Genomic DNA, 20,655 nt, shown 5'->3' with positions numbered 1-20,655 from the left:
ACCTAAAGACGGTGCATTTTAACAGATGACTGATTCTATGGGTCTTGATTTCCAGCTGATAATTTGGTGGCCTGCAATTGGAGATAATTTCTAACATGAATTTGATGGTTTTAGAGATCCAGCTGGTAACAGCTCTCTTGTAGTCACTGGTTCCTGTCATCTGAATGGTAATTGCTGCTTTAAAGCTGAATTTTAGCAGATAGTTTGGTGGTCTGAAGTCAGAGGTTATAAACCTTCAATTGATAATATCTAACGTGTTGTGTGTTGTGTCTAGAAACCTGGCTGATTATTGCCGATCTAAAGACGGTGAATTTTAGCAGGTAACTAATTTGATGTGTCTAAATTTCCAGCTGATAATTTGGTGACATGAAATTATAGATCATTCCTGATCTGGGGCAGTCAGAGTTTTAGGATTTGGAATTCTGATTACAAAGTTTGCGAGTTTGAATCCCAGTGCCACCAAGATCACTGTTGAGTTCTTGAGCAAGACCCTTAACTCTCATCTGGTCAGTTCAATTGTTAGTCGCTTTGCATCTGCCAAATAACTAAAATATAAATATACCCGAATTCGATGGTTCTAGAGCTTTGAAATGAATCCATTTAATTGGAGTCTAGCTACAATGAGCAAAAGTTGTTTGATACTCTATATCTACAGTATAGCTCAGACACTTCCCCTCAGTTCTTTCTACTGTTTTTTATGCTGAAGTATTTTACAGACCAGCACAAGGTGGAGGCTATCACACCTCCTCATTCCTTTGCAGAAGCATCTAGATTTATGTTTAGGTTTAGTTTTTTTTTTCTGGACAGTTATCAAGACATGTTAGAAAAAGTAGAAAAGCAATAAGAAAGGCATTACACACAAAAAAGCCATTCTTACTAATGGCACTGTAGAATAGTCCAATAAGAAATGCCTTCTTATTACCAATCGTGTGTATTAGATTTTACTGCATTTTTGCAATATATTAGTAATGCATTGAATTCCTACAGCAGTTACAATGAATTATAAGCACAGTTTTTTTTATGGACTTTAACAAAAAATAATATATTTAGAATTTACTCTCCTGATATTGAAATGCTTTTAATCTGTGCTGTTATATAATAATAGCAATATATAATATAGTACAACTACTATATATCAGTAGAGTGGGTGAGACTGTGGTGCTATCTCTTGTACAAAAAAAAAACATGTTAATCAGATGTCTACTTTCAGTCATCATTCGCTCAATGTTAGCTAAGAATTTCAGGTTGCGTTATTAAGACAACTACATAAAATGCACTTTTATATTTTTCCATAAACAACATTCTCATTTGTTTTTGTTAGATAATATTGCTGTAAAAGATGCATACCATAATAAAGTATATTTAAGTTGTTTTCCCTTTGGTGTTTTTCCCTGAAAGATTTACAAACTAGAAAGTTAAACACATTTGCTCTATAAGAATATTATACCTTGTTATACAAGATTATACCAGTTATGTTATGTTTAATGTGGAAAGTCCTGTTATTACTTGTATTAGCAGCTATAAATAGTGATACCATCAACTGGTTTTCTTTTTTATGTCTCTCGAGAAGAGAAAAAAAACGAAGAAAAAAAAATGCACACAATGGTACGAGACACAGCCAAATAAGGCCGAAGTACATAATGTTTATTGAAAGCTGCCACAGTATGAAGTTGAACAAGATACATGCACAAGAATTTATGGAGAAGAACAACACCGAATAGTAGATAAATGTAGGAAAACACCATTCTTTTGGCACACACACACACATCAGGTATTCCTTCCAAATATGTATCATCTCATCATCATTACACTCATTAAAAATCATAAGGGAATTAAGTAACCCAAAGATCCTTCATTTTCTGAGCATATAGCCTAAAAGCCTACACCACATACTAAATAACGTTTCTCAAATTTGTTAATTTTTTCCCCCTGAAGGTAAGCATTAACTTCCCCTAACGAATGAAGGTAGAAGAGACCTGGTAGCTGGAGAACAAGAGGGAATCTGGTGAGTCAGTAGATGCTACTGGGAGCAGGAGGAGTCCAGTAGATTGATCCTTTGTGCACAGTGCCATGGCTTCCTTGTAGGACATTTTAGATTTCGTAACTGGGTTGATCAAATACTTCAGCATTTTGTCATCATCTTCAATCTCTTTAGCTGTTTTTTGGTCGATCAGGTTTGCGTTAATGGCATTCTGTAAGCTAATTCGACCGGCTTTGTTGGGGTCTACCAGGCCACCTGTGAGAAGTTGTGCTTCCATGTACCGTCTGGCATTCTCATTTGGGATATAACCTTTTTGAGCTGCCTCCCCTGCTGACAGGCGCTGTCTGGTTACAGGGTCCTCGACACCTGTAAATGCCTTTTGGGCAGTGATGAGCTTTGACATTTGACTTGGTTCAATGAGGCCACGTTCTGCTGCCTTGTGAACAGAGTGGCGCTCTTTCTTGTTGATATCCACAATCCCTCCTGTGGCTGCTTGTGCTTCCAGAAGCTTCTGAGCTGTGTCTGGGTCAATCAGCTTACGGGTCATGGCACTTCTCACAGACATGCGACTTTTCGTTGTGGTGTCAATAATGCCAGCGATTGGGAAGCTGTCATCTACATTGGTGATGGTGGTTAAGTTGCTACTGCTTGAGGATAGAGAGGTTTGACGGTTTAAAGAGCTGTAGCTGTTTACCACAGAGGTTGAACTTGATGTGGATTTGACTGTCGATTTGACTGTACTTATGTGCTTTTCTCCTGCAACCTTCAGAGCGAACTCTGAGATGGGAATTTTGCCCTCCTTATACTGCTGAAAATCATACTGGGTCACTCTTCCTTCTGTCAGTGCTTCTTGAATGGAGTACCTCTTCCCACTCTTGCGATCCTGTAGAATAGTGGTCTCACCATTAGGCCCACTACTTGTGATTTCCTCCCAACTGCATTCAAGTGTCTGCAGATGGATATAGTGGTTCCGGTCAATAAGACCTTGCATATATGCATCGTAGGGTGACATATCTTTCCCAGTCTCTGGATCCAGAATAGTGATTCTGGTCGATTTTGATCTTTCACTCGTGTGCGTCTCAGAATGATCCTCCTTTTTCAAGCTCTCCTGCAGTTCAATGATGACGGTCTCCTTTTGTTGTATTCTTTCTTTCTCAGAAAGGATGTCCTTTTCTATCCTCTGTATCTCTGATTCCAGCCTTAATAACTTTTGTTTGTATACTTGAGTCTTCTCACTTAGTATTTTGGTTTCATGCTGGAATGTTATAGTGATCTCCTGCCTTTCAGTTTCCAATCTCTTGAACTCCCGAAGAAGCTCATCCCTCTCTTTCAGCAGTGCATTCCTACTTGAGATAAGCGTGCTCTCCTCTTTGGAGAAATTTGTCACTGAGGTTTGAATACGGGTCATCTTAACGTTGAGGCGTTGGATTTCCTCCTCTTGAGTCCGTCTTGCACTCCTGAGTTGTGTCAATTGAGCTCTCAGACGATCTCGCTCAATCTCGACAGTTTGGTCTTTCTCAAACCTGATTATCTCCTTATAGACAGTCTTCTCCACAGATTTCTCTTTGGTAAGGACATCTATTCTGAGCTTCAGGTTTCGAATGTCCCTTTCCATGGCAGTGACCTTCTTGTTCTCCTCTTCAATCTCAATATGAAGATTGCTAATTAGTTTGTCCATTTTGGCATCTCTTTCTATTTTTATGACCTCCTCAATGATGACCTTCTCCTCAGGGGGTGGTGCGTTCTCAAATTCAAGAATTTGAGACCTGATTTGCCTAAGTTCTGTCTCAACAAGGATCTTCTTTTGCCGAACGTCTGTCTGAGTCATGCTCTTTTCCAACTCCAAAACAATGGCTCTCCATGTCTTCACTTCACTCTCTAATTCCAGACGAGACTTGCTTTCCACATCAAGCCTCTTTTTTAACCGTTCATGCTCAATAATTTGGTTCGGGTCCTTCTGGAAACGTACGATTTCTTGGTATATAATTTTCTCTTCGACTTTCTGTTTCTCCAGCAGGATGTACTTCTGGCGAAGGTCAAAGATGTTTTCTTCTACAATGCGACAGATCTTATGTTCTTCCTGGACCTGTTTTCTCAATTGCTCAGCCTCTTTCTCCAGAAGAGGATCATTCTCATATCTAATGAATTCCTTTGTAACAACTTGTATCTCAACCTTGGATCTCTCTACCTTCCACTCATCTCTCTGTTTGCGTAGAATGGTCAGCTTATCCAGCGTAGCTTGGTAAGTGGTCTGCAGGCGGGTCAGGTGCTCTTTCAGCCTTGTGATCTCATGAATAATTTCTGGACTCCGCTCTTCTTTTATAATTTCCCGTACATTTTCTCTTACTTCCACCCTGGGTTTCTGAGAACGCAAACTCTTAAGGTCCACCATCACCACGGTTATCTTACTCTCTATTTCAGTACGCTTGGTTACCCATTCCTGAATCTCTTTTCTCAACCGCCTTATTTCTGCCTCAGTTTCAGGGTCAATCCTATAGACTTCACTGATGATCTCCCTGACCTCAACCCTTTGTTTCACTGTCTCTATTTGGCTATAATTAACTTGTAAGGTACTAATCTCTTTAATCAAGATACTTATTTCTTGTCTTATTTCCTCCAGGCTTGTACGAAGGATCTTGGACTCTTTAATGAGCTCTTGGTCTTGTTCTACCTTCTTTACCTCCTTCACGACTATCTTAGGTTGGATAGTGGGAATCATTATTTCCAGTTTGTTGATCTGGCTTCTTAAGTGAAAGATTTCCTCACTTAAACTTTTGGATCTGAGGTTTATATCAGAGAGTTCCTCCCTGAACTGAATAACAGCTTTGAGCATTTCAGGATCTTTCTCCACTTTTATCACCTCCTTCTTTATCACTCTTTCTTTGAACACTGGTGTCTTTTTCTCCAAGAAGGTGATTTCCGTGGTCCTCTGCACTATTTCAGTTTCCCGTATTCTGATTTCCTCCCTTATTTTTCGCATCTCTTCTCGGATAAATACTATCTCCTTTTCCAGTTGAGGATCCCTTGAGTACTCCGTCATCACCTTGGTCAACAGCTTTGGCTTGATGTTGGATACATCATGCTCCACGGCGATGATTTTCTTATTGACTATTTCAATCTCGGTGTGAGTTACGGCATGCTTCGAGACCTCTTCGTCAATCTTTTTCTTCATTATGTCGATGTCAGCCTCCAGTTTGGGATTACGGTAGTAATGCACGGTCTCTTTCTCTTCCACCCGCTCCACTCCACGCCGGTTTTTGAGTGACAACAGCCTAATTCGGAATGAATCCAGTTCATTTTCAGCATGAATACGTCGGGAGATCTCATCTGCCAGCTCCTTCTTAAGGCTGTCCACCTCTTCCAGTTCTCTCTGCTGGTACACCGCTACCCGGCTCACAATGACTTCATTCTGTAAAATGTGTCAACACAAGAGAAAAAAACTTGATGTTGATGTGTATAATGCTGTAGACGTTTACTTAATACACAATTAATCATTTACTTACCAACACCTTAACATATCCTTGAGATTATATCTACTCTAAGCTCTAAATACCATCTCAGCTATTTCAGTATGAGTATTTTCAGAGAAGGAAGGGGAGACTATGAAACCGTTTGGCCTATATCTTACAAGCTTTCTTACAGAGGTAGTGGTTGATCATTCTGGGTGTGTGGGATTAGCATAATGTGCTTCTGGGCTATTTGTTTATTTGTTTATTGTTTATTATTTGCAGTTGCCAAGTAGATAAGCAGGTTTAAAAACCAAGAAAAAAAATAACCTTTATTGACTTGTTGACAAACATGTATTGACAAACATGTTTTAATTTTTAATGTAGCGATGTTAAAACTTAATGTGCCTCAGTGTGGTTCTAACCACCTGCTGCACTACACACATCAACCAAGGTGTAATCTGGTTAATGGTAGAATGTTTTTTTTATTTTGTTTTGTTTATTTACTTGGTAGATTAATTAGCGTGCATGGATGATAGATGATATTTTCAGACTCGGGAACAGATACGTGGAAACACTTATGAAACTGAGCATGTGGAGAGAAAATAAAGGCGCTTGCCAGACTGGAATAATATCTTTTACATGCATTGCAAGGACAGAAGCCCACGTCTCATAACTTTGCTGACTTCTTGTCGAGGTCACAAAGACGATGATGCATTAGAAACTTTTCTGGAAGGGGAGGAAAATATATTTGTTTTTTTTTGTTTTTTTTGTCTATATTAATGCAGTTGAATAGCTGACTTGCCTTACATTACAACATTTAGTTAGTGTTCAATTTTTTAGACTCGTCAATTAAGTTTCCTGGAACCGAAACGTGGAAATGGGCAGCACGTTTTTACTTGCTCGGTGGGCTCGCCAATTAATTTATTTGTCCGCACCAAACTGTCTGTATCATATTACCACCTCTTAAACCTCACCTTGTTGATGATGTTCTTGGCCAGTCCCATTTGGTCAAGAAGTTGGAGGTTCTCTGCCATCAGTTCATGGTATCGTTTCACAACACTTCTTTCCTAGAAAGTAAAAAAAAAAAAAAAAAAACTTTCCTTGATGGCAATGTTCATCACGTTATAAAGCAAAATCGATTAGGAAAACTCCATTTTGTATACCTTATTCTGGACAGCATCAGCGAAAGTGAGAGACTGCCATTTTTTCATATCAGTCTCATCACTGACTATAGTGTTGCGGTACCTATAGGTAATGGCCTCATATTCCTTAAAACACAGGCAGAGTAAAATTTGAATGAGATTTTCAAAGCCGCGGTCAAGACTAGCATGCTTCTCAGGTGCATCTCAGAGATTACAAATATAATGATTCTTTATTGGTCACATATACAGTAGAGCACAGTGAAATTGTTTTCTTCGGTCAGCCATGATACAGCACCCCTGGAGCAGAGAGAGTTAAGGGCCTTGCTGAAGGGCCCAACAGTGGCAGCTTGGCAGTGCTTGGGCTTGAACCCCCAACCTTCTGATCAGTAACCCATAGCCTTAACCACTAAGCCACCACTGCCACTGAAAATTGTATTCAGGAAACATAAATTCTTACTTTAAGGATGGTCTGCAGCTCAAGAGAGAGGGACACAATTTGGCCAATATCATCAGATTTTCTCTTCAGTTCTTCAACGGTCCACTGCAATTAGATTCATTTAAAAATGTTTGACATAGATCTCTCTTAGTCCCCTCAGCAATGATCTTAAAATTTCTACCAATATTATATTTTTATTGCATTTCAGCACAATTTACATTTTCAAATTTATCCAAGACAACTCAAATATTCACATTTGACAGATAATTCCATCTAGCAGTGATTAATACGTTCACCAAACTGACCTTCTGCGAGTTCTGCTTGGCAGTTATTTCTGTCATGGTGTCTACAGAAAGTATCTTGTTGTTGGGCAAGTCGTTCATGAAGACATTGAGGGAACGGACAGTACTCTTAAAACTTTGGTACTTATTAGTCACCTCCTTCATCAGTGCCAATCTGCAATCACATGTCAGCGGGTTAACTGCTTACACTTTAGGACAAAACTAAACTTCCGTACGACATGCTTTTCAACACGTAAATACATGCTTCAGGATGCTAGTGATCTCATTCTCAACCTCTGCATTAAACAGGCAAAATAATAATAATAATAATAATAATAATAATAATAATAATAAATTAGCCAAATTTATTGATAAAAATACTGCATTTTAATGGCCTGAGGTATTGTAAAATTGAGCAAGTATGCAAAATAGGCATGGCATTTATTATGGGCAATCTGTGAATCATTGTCATAATCCACAGCAGGCAGCCTCAGAAATGCATGACTAGAATCAGTGAGACTTCGCAATGAAACTATAACACAACAGTGAATATAAAGACAAACTAATCAAGGACTTAACATGGAACACCTGGACACTGTTGGGAAACACACCAATAAAAGGACGGGGCAGAGACAAGACTTGAATCAAAATAAAGGCGCGTGTCAATATAAACAAAACACACCTTGACGGTACTCAAAATAAAACATCAGGCAACGCTCCACACACTGGGAAATGTGCTGCACAACAACAGGAGGAATGTACAGGTGTATGGGAACGATGACGAGATGTCTACTAAAGGTCCGACCAGTGGTTTGGTGATTATTTATTATTTGGTGACAAATTATGACAAGTCCACCACAGACGTGAGGGCATGGTCTTAGAGCACTGCTGTAGTTTAACATGTTATGTCGAACAACTACAAAACATTACTACAAAACCTTTCAAGTAATTTCAAATGAGTGTTTTTTGTTTTGGGGGGGGGGGGAGGGTGGGTTAAGGTTTAAATAATTAAGTAAGGTGTGCCAGATTCTTACCTCTGCTGTAGCTGGTTGTTGATGTTAGCATAACGGTTCCTGAGTTTTCTAACTTCTGTTTCCTGTCGGTGAATGTCAGGGCAGTACTCTTGGAAACTCTTCTGCAGATGACCACACAGCTGAACAGTAAGCTCAAGGTCCTTGTTCAGTTTTTGGATATCTTCCTCCTGGGCTGCAATGTCATCGTAAATGCTCTAAAGGATAAAGAAAGATTGCCTTACACAAAAACCTTATAGAAACAGAATTAGGTTTCTTCTCCAGGCTAGACAGCACGTCTAGTCAGATTTCAAAGATCTGAGTCATTATACAGGGTGTCCCAAATGTTTTTTTTTTTTTTAAAGTATATATTTCATAACTATATTTCAGTGATCCAAGAACTATAAAGAATAACTGTTGCTAAACTAGATTTTTCAATTTAGTTAAGCTTAAGCAAATAAACAAGTATGAATAATATTAAGAGAAATGGCTTCCTCCTCCTTACATTTAGCAAATTAATGTGGTCCTGAATGGCACCAGGCTTGTCGAGGATGACCGTGTCCCTGGCCAGTTGTTCCTCAAGCTCTATCAGAGTCATGCCTACGTTCTTAATTTGGTTCTCCAAAGACATAACAGCACCAGCCCTTTAAAAAACGGCAAAAACATATTACAAAGCTCATATTGTGTGATTTCATGTAGTTTTTTTTTTTTTCCCCAAAAGTCATGTCTTCTTTCAGGTTGTCTCGAAGTCTGGACTTTATCTTTATCTCAGCACCAACTATTAAAGAAAAACATCACTAGGTTTTTATTCTTACAGTTAAACACAAAACTCTTTGGTTACAATATAAAGTGAACATACTTCCTGCCGTAGAGGTCGGTGAGGGCGTTGAGGTCTTCAATCTTGTTTGTTGCAGTGCTGAGTTTAGGAGGGTAGGACACTGTGGCGGGGCCCAGAGAGTTACTGGATAGAAGAGGCTCGATTTCCCTTTGAAGTGACGTCTTCTCTGCCTCCAGCTTTCTCAGAGTCGTGACAGCCCTCTAGAATAGATGGCAAAGCAACACGTCAGGCCTGGAAATATCGTTGGGATGTAACAGGAGTCACAACTGTAACCCAGTCCCAGAATGTAACAATAAGAGTTTGAAGATACGCGTTTCAGGATGTAACAACAGGAATTTTAGGATGTAAAAACAGGAATAAGAGTTTCGGGATGTAACAACAAAATTTCAGCATGCAATGATAAGAAATTTAGGATGTAATATCAGAAGACTTTGGAAGTAATAATAAGAGTTTCAAGTTGTAATAGGTAATAAGATAAGATAAAATAAGATAAACTTTATTGATCCCACACTGGGGAAATTCCCTTGTTACAGCAGCTCAATAACACCCAAAAAAAAAAACAGATAGGAAAGAATACACATTAAATAGGAATAGAATTGAAATAAATGGCTAAAAATATATACAATACGAATAGAAAAATAAGAATAAAAGTAGTAAAAAATAATAATAATGGTAATGTGTGCACTATGAACACCTCTATGTATGTACACATGAATACAAATATGAATATATACAGATGAGTAACACCTTGTTTATACATGGATAAATGGATTATTGCACAGTTAACAATAGAGGGTGAGCAACAAATAATAATAAATGAATAAATAAATGTAATAGTGTCAGCATGTAACAAAAGGAGTTTCAGAATATAACAATGGGCGTTTAAGGCTGCGATAGGGGTTTCTACAGAGAGTTTCAGGATGTAAGAGCAATAATTCTAGCAGCTAACAGTAAGATTTCAGTATTTTCTCTTTCCCCACCACTGCGTGTCTGATGCAGTCCGTCTTACCTCATGGTCTCGGATTCGGGCTACAAGGTCTCCAGTGTGATCGGCTCGAGACAGTGGGGTTCTTAATCTGCCGAGCACCTCTTTCTCCAACTGAAGAAGATCAGAGATGAGCCGGTCCAGACGGTTAGATGGGGCATTAGGGCGAGAGTCCTCAGCCACGCTCGACACACTCACTGCAATGTGGGAACAGAAGTTAGCCCTGGTTTGGATTTAGGTTCATTTATTCGAATCATTTGATGGGTGAAACGCTGAAATGTAGGACATACCACTTCGGACGACCTTAACTACCTCCACGCTCGAGGGCTTTACAGAGGCCAGCAGAGATGCTCTCCTCCTCTTCAGCCCAGCAAAATCCCGTTCCAGGCTGTACACAAACACATGCAAGCAAAAGAATACACCACTGTGAGTCACATTTACGAATGAAGCTTCATCGACCCCAAGAAAGGTTCTGATTTAATGAATGACATGCAAACATGATGCACAACCACAAAAAAAAAAATCACAATTTTATTGCAATATAGTAATTATTTTTCTTCTTCTTCTTCTTCTTCTTCTTCTTATTATTATTATTATTATTATTATTATAACCCCTTAGCATTTACAACAAAGAAGTATCCATTAGGACGCATCCAGTAAACCAAGTATTTTTTAAATAAACCCAGGCCAATATCCAACACCACCATCCTCCATTTTCAGGGACCAGAACACTTTTTACAGATAAATAGTGCAATAGTGCAAAAACCCAGAAGAAATAATGACAATAACAATAATGACAACTACAACAGAAAAAAACAACTAAAACATAGTAGAAAAAAGACAATAACAATAATAACAAATTAACAAAAAAACCACCAACAACAAAAAATAACTAAGCAGATCTAAACCATGGGAGGCAAACATATATTATAACGTGCATTAGAATTATTCTAGCATTTTTGTAAGTGCATCCCTTACCTCTCAGCTCGTTCAATGGCCTCTGCGTCAGGAGGAGGAATGACGAAGCACACTCCAGGAATAACTTTCGTCTCTCCAAGGCTGTTCTTCACCTCCCATGATTCTTCCCTGGGGCTGGACACCAGAGTGTATTTATCCCCTTGAATTACTGATGCCTGTGCGCATAACCACAAACATTCCGATCACAATTTGGCAGGCCAGCCGATCATCTCGATTTCTTCCATTCCAAACTTAACACTTCATGGAGATGGCTTTGTGCACAGGGGCGTCGTCATGCTGGAACAGGTTTGGGTCTCTTAGTCCCAGTGAAGGGAGAATTGTAACTCTACAGTGTACAGAGACTTTCTGTACAACAGTATGCTTCAAACTTTGTGGCAACAGATTGGGGAAAAAGTACATATGGGTGTGATGGTCTAGTTTTCCATATACTTTTGGCTTTATAGTGTACACTGTAGTGACAGTGGCCTGGAAATTACAGTCTACAGGTGTAGAAAAGTAAGGACAAACATTCCTTACTCGTATTCACAATCTGCTCATGTTCAGTATGAGTCCTGGGTTGAGCACACAACAGTGTTTATGATGACAGACAGCAGCAGCACTTAAACACAAGTCTAGAAGATTCAGATTATTGCCTGAAGCAAGAGTGTGAGTGTGTGTGTGTGTGTGTGTACACACATTGTACCTTATCAGTGTTCCAGTCACACAGGGTCACCACAGGAAATTTGCCATACTGAGCCCTGCGCTGTGGCAAAGGAGGAACTTTGGTGCAAATCTCTTTCAGCTCGGTCAGTCTGCGCTCATTCCTCTGAACCGCTCTCTCCTCTCCCTACACACACACACACACACACACAAACACACACACACAATATTCTCATCAAATTAGAGTAAATGCATTTTCCCATTAGAAATCATATCTAACATATAAGATCGGACTCGTATGTGCTAGATCCTGCATAATTCGCTCTTTTAACATATGACCCCTGTCTAACGTTTCAGTGATGATGTGCTTTTCTCTCAGTCCTCATGTACCTCAAGCTGCATCAGGATCTGCGAGTTGCTCATGTTGGACAGCAGTGATGGCTCCATGGTACTGTTGATTCTCTTCAGAGACTCGGAGACCGTCTCGGCGTCCAGCTGGAACTGCGAGGTTAATAACACACAGGCATTAGTGCACAAGGCAGCACACTTATACAGCACAAGAGGAGAAACCTAGGAGAAACTAGTGGATGACTGACTACTTTGTCCTTAGTTCTACCTTTTTGTAAATCTCCACGTTGTTCAGATGGATCTCCTGGCAGGCGTAGAGTTTGAGGAATCGGTTCCACTCCTTCTGCACTTCAACGTTATGTTTCTGCAAGACGCAAACACTCAGTCACTAAAGAACGACGGAGCTAAAGATGCATTAGAAGACGATTCTGACTCTACTCACTTACTGACTGATTTACTTGGGGATGAGAGAAAGAATAAAATAGGGAAGGAAGGATGAGAAAAAGCTTAAAGGAGTTTATGAAAGAGTGACCATGAGAAATCCTGTTTGGAGTTAACCAAAAGGCATATTGGAGACTCAGTAAATATATGGGAAGGGGTAAAGGTTCTCAGGTCTGATGAGGCCAAAACTTTTTGGCTTCGGAACAAAGTGCAACCCAACATTGAGAGCGCCATCCTCAGTGTGAAGCATGGTGGTGCTAGCATCACGTTGGGGCAAATCTTTTCAAGCATTCTGTTTTTCTGTACTAACTGTTCTTTAATTTTCCCTTGATCCCTGCCGAAGACCAAAAGCAACCCCAATGTGAAACATGATGGTGATAGCATCGTTTACATTGATGTTTATTCATTTAGCAGACGCTTTCATCCAAAGTGACTTACAAATAAAGAAGTACAAGCAAAAATGAGGATGTACAAGTCATCAGGTTGTGGGCATGCATGGCACTCCTAGAAGAAAACCTGTTCCAGTCGGCAAACTTTTCCTAAACACACCTTAATAGCCTGGGATCCGGGGTGGTTTGTGTTCACCAGACTGTCTGCTTCGTCCTTCAGCTTGACCACTTCAGCCTCATGGGTCAGAATGCCGTTGGTCTTCAACCTCTGTCAAAGAAGCCAACTTGATTAGCTAACGTCTTTCACAATACTGAAACCGTGCTAGCAACCTCCAGTTTAGCACTATACAATCCGCATGTGTAAATATAAAGCGATTACTGAACAGCTGGACGCAGTCTGAGGCGTGTATTACACAACGCTAAACTGGCGGCTTTGAGTTTAGTGCATTAAAGAAGCTCCTCGTCCTCCGTGCCCTCACCTCGGAGTCGGCGCGCAATCCGGCTGGGTCCCTAATCAAGTCACTCCAGTCATTTTTGCGGATGCGGTCCTGCTGCTCGGTCAGATAGCTGATCTCTTTATTGCAGCGCAGGATGTAGTCGTACAGAGAGGACAGATAGGTCTTACGTCTCATTGAATCCTCCTGCAGAGAGAGAGAGAGAGAGAGAGACAGAGAGCAGATAAACTCGCAAAGGATATCACCATGTTGATATTTTTCCAATGTTTCAAATGTTATTGAAATAATTTCTGAAATTAACTCACCATGAGGCGTGAGTACTGATTCATGTCCTGTTGGAACAGACAAGAATAGTTCATTAAAAAGCTAAATGATAATGATGAGTATTTAAGGTACTACAATGCTGGCATGGTAACACCAAACCCCTCTCTTAGGCTCTATTTCATTTTGTGGAGTGTGTAGACTAAGGAAGGAAGCTAATATTGTACGAGTCAATTTGATTGATGAGATGCGCCGGCACACAGGGTGTCTCAGTCTTTAAGAATCGCTAAAACTCCTAGATGTGGTGGGCCGTTCATTTTTTAATTACTTGTGTCTAATAATTAAATGCGTGTGTGTGCTTGTGTGTGTGTGTGTGTGTGTGTGTGTGTGTGTGTGTGTGTGGTCACTCACCTCTGAGTCCAGCTGAGAGCGGTATGCTTCAATCTCTTTATGCAGGATGTTGTGGGTCGCTATCTGCTTTTCCACATCTGGCAGGTTTGGGCCGTAGTGCTCCTTCTGGATCTGCCTCTGTATCACACACAGACAGAATTCCAATCAGTACGTGCTCGTCCTCCGTGGAACCGGATTGTCCGTCAGGAGGGAAATGAAGCCTGGGTTTCTCACCTGTTTCTCAGCAAGCAGCTGAGGCCAGTTGAACTGTGGAGAGAGATCTAGCTCCAGACCTTGCTTGTACAGATCCCGATACCTCCTGCAGTTGTTGGACCAGCGGTCATGCAGATTACTCACACTAAACGGAAAGAGAGAGAGAGAGAAAGAGAGATCACTCATTCATTCATCTTAAATAAGCACTTGACTACAGCCGGGCCAGAATTCCAGAAACACTGGGTGCAAGACGAGAATACGCTCAGACCAGCACACCCGTCCATAACCGTCCACTCATTCACACCTAGGGGCAGTTCATCTAAGCCAATCCACCTACTGCCATGTTTTTGGGAGGAAACCAGAGAACCCAGAAGACAGCCAAACAGACATGGGGAGAATATGTTGAAATGCAGCAACGCTACCCACTGTACCCTTGTATCGCTTACATCTTTAATTTCAAAAGTGAAAACTTCTGGTAACTGCGATTCAGGTCAGTGTTAGACTTAGCTGCAGTCATCATTATGGCAATAGAAGGTCCTGACCAAGAAAAAAACATGTACGTGTCTGTGTGTGTGTGTGTGTGTGTGTGTGTGTGTGTGTGTGTGTGTGTTCACTTACTCATGTTCAATCTCAGCAGCTTGTGGGTGCAGCAGTTTCTTCACTTTGTCCACATCCATGAACAGCTGCTTCAGCAATGTCTCTGCCTCGGCCAGGTTGTCCGCTGTGTCCATCCGCCGAGTCAGAGACAAGCCCCGCTTCCCATTCTCTGAGTCCTGAGAGAAAGAGAGAGAGAGAGAGAGAGAGAGAGAGAGGGAGGGAGAGGGAGAGAGAGGGAGAGAGAGAAAGTGAGAGGGAGAGAGAGTGTGAAAGAGAGGGAGAGAGAGGGAGGGAGAGAGAGAGAGAGTGGGAGTGAAAGAGGGAGAGAGAGGGAGTGAGAGAGAGGGAGTGAGAGAGAGGGAGAGAGAGAGAGAAGGAGTGAGTGTGTGAGAGCAGGTTTAATATATATATGTGTGTGTGTGTGTGTGTGTGTGTGTGTGTGTGTGTATGTGTGTATATATAAATATGTGTATATATAAATGTGTGTGTATATATATGTGTGTATATGTGTGTGTATATAAATATGTATGTGTGTATATGTGTGTATATATAAATATGTGTGTGTATATGTGTGTGTGTATATAAATATGTGTGTGTATATGTGTGTGTATATAAACATATGTGTATGTGTGTGTATATAAACGTGTGTGTATGTGTGTGTATATAAATATGTATGTGTGTATATGTGTGTGTGTATAAATATGTGTGTGTGTGTGTATATATATATATGTGTGTATTTATAAACATGTATGTGTATATATATAAGTAATTGTGTATATACAAATATGTGTGTGTGTGTGTGTGTGTGTGTGTGTGTGTGTGTGTGTGTCTGTCTGTCTGTATGTATGGGGGGTGGCGGTTGTGTGCTTGTTATGGAAGCATGTGTTTGTTACCTCATCCAGCAGCTCCTCAGCAAACAGTATGTTCTTCTCCACCTGGTCGGAATTCTCTTGCAGGCGTTTGACCAGCACATTCAGGTCAGGTGTCTGGCCCCTACACACACACACACACACACACACACACACACACACATAGTCATATAAACATACCCCTACATCACAACACTCACACAACAGACACACACGCCACACATAGTGTTCTGCTTGTATGGTTACACACTCCTCACACTGCTTCAGCATGTTACTGCAGGACACAGCAGCATTTTTGCAACATGTCCACCTCTTATACAGTATTTTCTTTTCATTTAAAGTAAGTGTAAGTGTGTAACTCTATCCTGTTCAGGGCTGCCGTGGACCCAGAGTCTATTCCAGGAACACATGGCACCATGCACACACACATTCACACATTCATTTACAGCTAGGGGCTGATTTATGGGAGCCAATCCGTCTATCGGCATGTTTCTGGGAGTTTGGAGGAAACCGGAAAACCTGGATGAAACCCTCACAGTCACGAGGAGGAGGGATGTGAAACTCAAGCTCAGGATCAAACCTGGGACTGCCGAGCTGTGAGTCAGCAGCGCTACCCATCACACACATTCCACGTTAATTATACTCATTCAAGTATTTCCTTTTTGAACCACACACACACAAAGGAAACACTTATATACACAACCAGATGCGACTACACGCTAATCAATGGCCATAATAACCCAGCCTTTCTCCCCAGTCACTGTCAGACAGGTGTTGCCAACGAAACCCGTCCATTCGGTGCATTCCAGCCCACACACAGTTTCCACTGTCTAACTCAACATTACTTGAGACATTAGTTGAGTGAGAGTTTTTGTTTGTATGTGTGTGTGTGTGTGTGTGTGTGAGTTTTTGTGTGTTTTTGTTTGCATGCTTCAAGCCGGTACTGCAGGGGTGTCCAGTTTGGCTTCTTTGCCATCCGTCTGTGTGTCAGACCCGAAAAACTGCATGCCATAGATACACACACACACACACACACACACACACACACACACACACACAACAAAACAAACGCAAATACAAAACTCTCACTCTCTTTATTACTATCTGTCTCTCACTCTCTCTTTTCAACATTCATAAGTAAACACATCTGCTCAGCATTTTGTAAAAGTGTCAGTAAAATTGACAAAAACTGTTATTAACAACAAATATTTATACTCAGAACTCATCGCTCTCTGATGAGATTATGATTCAATCAGTAATTAGCATCAAATGATTAACTGATCAAACTGCCAGGACCTGTTTTTGGTGAGTCCACACACACGCACACACACACACACACATTTCATAACTGCACATCCATTCTGTTTAGTTTCATGGTAGCTACTGAGTAATTTGCTTTAACGTAAATAATTAAGATAACATGACGTTCTAGAGAATTAATCTGAGCTGAACAGAAAATGATTAAGAAAATATTTGTTTTTAACCATTGACCAAATCCCAGATGTTATGAAGTCACGTAATATAAATGCCGATCCTGTTCCAGGCTTCAATCGTGCTTCATGTAGCACTACACGGTTCCTCATCTTGTCTTGCTGGGAGAACCCTTAAAGGTTCTTAAAGGCATAGAACGCTGCAACAAAGGGTTTCCTTTCAGAAACAAGTCCACTAAGAACACTTATCCAAGAGTTTTCAACATACAAATAAAGAGCTGCAGCACTTTACAATTTACACATTCATTCATCTTTCTCTTTAAACTCATTCAAATCCTCTTCACAAGAATCTGACACAGTCAACCGCAGCTCTTGTCCATCCTAATGAGTCTTGGTTTGCTTCCTACCTGGAGGGACGGTCATATCAGGTGACATATAGTATCAGGGATCCAAATCTGCCACCCACACAGACCTCCAGATCTCCACTGGAATCCCACAAGGCTCAGTGCTTGGTCCTCTTCCTTTCTCCCTCTACACACCAGATCCCAGCAAGACTGATCTGCTGTACATCTCCACATCAAGACCTTGTGATGCCCCTGGATAACTCTCGGATTTCACCATCTGTCACTGCACACAACCTTTGAGTACTCCATCTATTTATCGTTCTCTCCTTTGCTAACCCGACACGCTCAAAAGCAGGTTTCTCCTCCCCAACATCAGAAGGATCCAGACATTTCTATCCACACTGCTGGATCAGCCCCTTCAGTCAACTGCTTCTGCGCACCATTCGACCTCTGCAACTGATCCAGAACACAGCTGCACGGCTTGTTCTCAACCTTCTCAAGTCCTCACACACCACCGCATGCTACGCTCCCGCCACTGGCTTCCTGTAGCTACCCGTGTCAGATTTAATACACTGACACTTGTCTACGAAGCAAAAAACAGACTAGCGCCCACCTATTTTAAAAATGCTCATCACACCCTGCCCTGCACCCACGCTCCCTCCGATCCTCTAGCAGAGCTCGACTCTCAGCTCCCCTCATCTCTCAGTGTACAAGGAAGGTCTGCATCAACAATCTTCTCTGTTACGGCACACAGACTGAAGATCATACTGCCCAGACCATTTTGAAAGAATTGAATTGTGTTTAGTCAGGTTTTTAAAATGTGACAAAAATTCAACTTAATTAAGACATGAAGTTAATTATGAGGTTTGTAAGGCTGCGTGTTCTTATTCTCACAGTGTCGTAAGATCTGTCATCTCAGGGAGTTTTCCCTTCGCCTCAGTCTTGCTCGTAAGAGACAGATTTTAAATTTTAATAAAAATGTTACATCCGGATTTCTGTAAAGCTGCTTTATGACAGTGCTAAAAGCGCTTTATATAATTAAACAGAATTGCATTGAAATCTGGCAAGTTTGCAATAACTTTATTATCGTAAGAGGCTTTGGTGTGGCGGGGAGTGGGTCACATGGGGGCTCCATGCTGTATCAGAGCATAGGACTTTGAGTTCTTAATCTGTCCTTGAGAAAGTCACACATTAATCACTAACTATGTGTCTAATCCTTGAGTCTGAGTGACCTAGCACCTCTCGGATGGATGGCTGTCGTCCTTACATGCTCATTAGAATATTAGACCATGCCAATAAGGACTCATCAGTGTGAATCTGCTGAAGTTTGGCATCAGACAAACATTTGTAAACCTTAAGACTTCTTGGATTCTGCTTCAACACACATGAAACTGGCTGAACCAAACCAAAACAATTGACGCTAATATATTCAGCAGACACAAGAACGTACAAGCGCATTGTCCCTCTCTCAGGTTGCCTAATTTGAGCCGCACAGCGAGCGGCATGGAGGTGTGCTGCTGTCACACCCTGAAAGAAAACATGTCATGCCTCCAGATCATTGCATTGCTATTCGTACGACAAACAATTAATTCACTCATTCCCTAGCCAGCTGCTCAGGATTGTAGTCCTTCCTCTCCACACCTCGCACACCACGCCACACCTTAACACGCTTGATATTTCTGCTCATAAAGCGTTATCTCTGATGTGAACGTGGACCAAGTCCTCTGAGTCACAGCCTCACTTGGCACTACAACGCTGGGCATCAGAACAGGCGAGGCAATGCTATAAAGATAAACAGAGATCGCAGCATGTTGGCTACGTCCCACAGCCCACACGTGGGTGACGCAAAGCGCTCTTCAGCTTGGTTATCATTTATGGTCGTCAGTTTAATGTTAAAAGAATTCACAGTAAACATATATGCTTATAGTACGTACATTGGTGGATGTGCAGTACTGTGCAAAACTCTTAGGTACAAGCAAAGAAACGCTGTAGAGCGAAGATGCCTTCAACAGTAATGAAATTAAAATGTTTTCTCCATTTAAAAAAAATACTATAAAGAGCAGTAAACAATAATAAATAAAACAAGGCGATATTTGGTGTGACGACCCTTTGCTAATAATAATAAAAATGTATAATCAGTCTGAGGTAATATTAGTGTAGTTTTATAATGAAATGATCTGTAAGTGTTACTGAGAGTCTTACAGAACCAGACACGCACTCGCGTCTTATTTCTGCAGAGAAACCCAACAGACTTCATTGTGTTTTTAATCTGAAAAGTCTCTCTTACCTCTTAATACTCTGCTTTCTTTACTTTATTTCATTTTGTGCTGGAAAACTGATGTTTGGAAATCTAAAATGTTTTCATACTGACTCAATAATGTAGAAATAATCAAGTAAAAATCTATTCCAATGTTTGTACTAAAAAATAAACTTTTGCACAGTACTGTATATGGTGGAAAAAAGCACAAAGATAATTCAGGTCAAGTCAGCTAAATTCTAGATTAGTCGAAAACAAAAGATTTTAAAAACTGGAAATGTCCCTTTCAGCAATATTACCAATATGCAAAATTTAAAAAAGTGCAATATTCCAATAAATTCCAATAAATGCAATATTTCATGACATATATTACAGGTTTGGTATGAAAAATATGGTTCAAGTCTATATATATAATGCAATATGTATATCCAGATGTGCTGAACACACTTTTATGAATTTAATTATTGTAGACTGTATTATTTTGTAGCAGAAATTAAATCAGTATGCAGAAGAACAACAACAACAACAACAAGCAGCACACACACACACACACACACACAGGTTCCACTCACAGGCTGCCTTCCTTCTTCTTAAACATGCTGGAAGTCCGTATTTGCTGTCTACGAGCAGTTCCAGGATCTTTCTCTGTACGGCTCTGTGCGCTTCAGCTTCTCCTCTCTCGTGTTAAAGTCCACTCAGCTGTTTTGGCTCCGCCCCCTGGGACAGGTGTAACACCTCTTTGCCAGGCACATGGGACTGGGAAGACCTGTTTCACTCCTCTAGCCGTCAGTCCCGATGTCTCAGCTGACATATATTTTAGTGTAGAGTCAACAGAGAGCTGTGTGCGCTGTGATGTGTGTACTGTGAGCCGGTAAGATACCTGTATGACAGAAGTGACCCCAGAGAGTGGGATTATAAATCA

At 40.8% G+C, this 20,655-nt stretch overlaps 1 protein-coding gene across 1 annotated transcript; it reads right to left on the bottom strand.

The window, feature by feature from the left end:
- Positions 1 to 1,606: 1,606 nt before the first annotated feature.
- evplb (envoplakin b) lies at positions 1,607 to 20,406 on the bottom strand. Its single transcript, XM_053638340.1, has 22 exons — positions 20,306 to 20,406; positions 15,727 to 15,826; positions 14,855 to 15,009; positions 14,258 to 14,381; positions 14,045 to 14,161; positions 13,678 to 13,704; positions 13,397 to 13,558; positions 13,078 to 13,185; positions 12,356 to 12,451; positions 12,130 to 12,240; positions 11,783 to 11,926; positions 11,101 to 11,255; positions 10,413 to 10,510; positions 10,147 to 10,319; positions 9,159 to 9,337; positions 8,805 to 8,943; positions 8,324 to 8,517; positions 7,314 to 7,464; positions 7,030 to 7,113; positions 6,594 to 6,698; positions 6,405 to 6,497; positions 1,607 to 5,390 (listed from the first exon to the last, which is right to left on the bottom strand). Exons 1-22 carry the CDS (start codon positions 20,329 to 20,331, stop codon positions 1,953 to 1,955), a joined length of 5,979 nt encoding a protein of 1,992 aa, XP_053494315.1. The 5' UTR covers positions 20,332 to 20,406; the 3' UTR covers positions 1,607 to 1,952.
- Between the last annotated feature and the right edge of the window lie 249 nt (positions 20,407 to 20,655).

Source organism: Ictalurus furcatus, chromosome 12, assembly GCF_023375685.1.
Source record: "Ictalurus furcatus strain D&B chromosome 12, Billie_1.0, whole genome shotgun sequence".
Classification (NCBI taxonomy): Eukaryota; Metazoa; Chordata; class Actinopteri; order Siluriformes; family Ictaluridae; genus Ictalurus; species Ictalurus furcatus.
This window is presented reverse-complemented; position numbering and strand designations above follow the sequence as displayed.

Bases quoted from the DNA above. Each gene is read 5' to 3' on its own strand.
- evplb (XM_053638340.1), bottom strand. From the start codon at position 20,331: ATGTTTAAGAAGAAGGAAGGCAGCCT. The intron at 6,498-6,593 runs GTATACAAAATG...TTTACTTTCTAG, and splicing joins CTGATGCTGTCCAGAATAAG to GAAAGAAGTGTTGTGAAACG. The intron at 5,391-6,404 runs GTGAGGTTTAAG...CACATTTTACAG, and splicing joins CCAAGAACATCATCAACAAG to AATGAAGTCATTGTGAGCCG.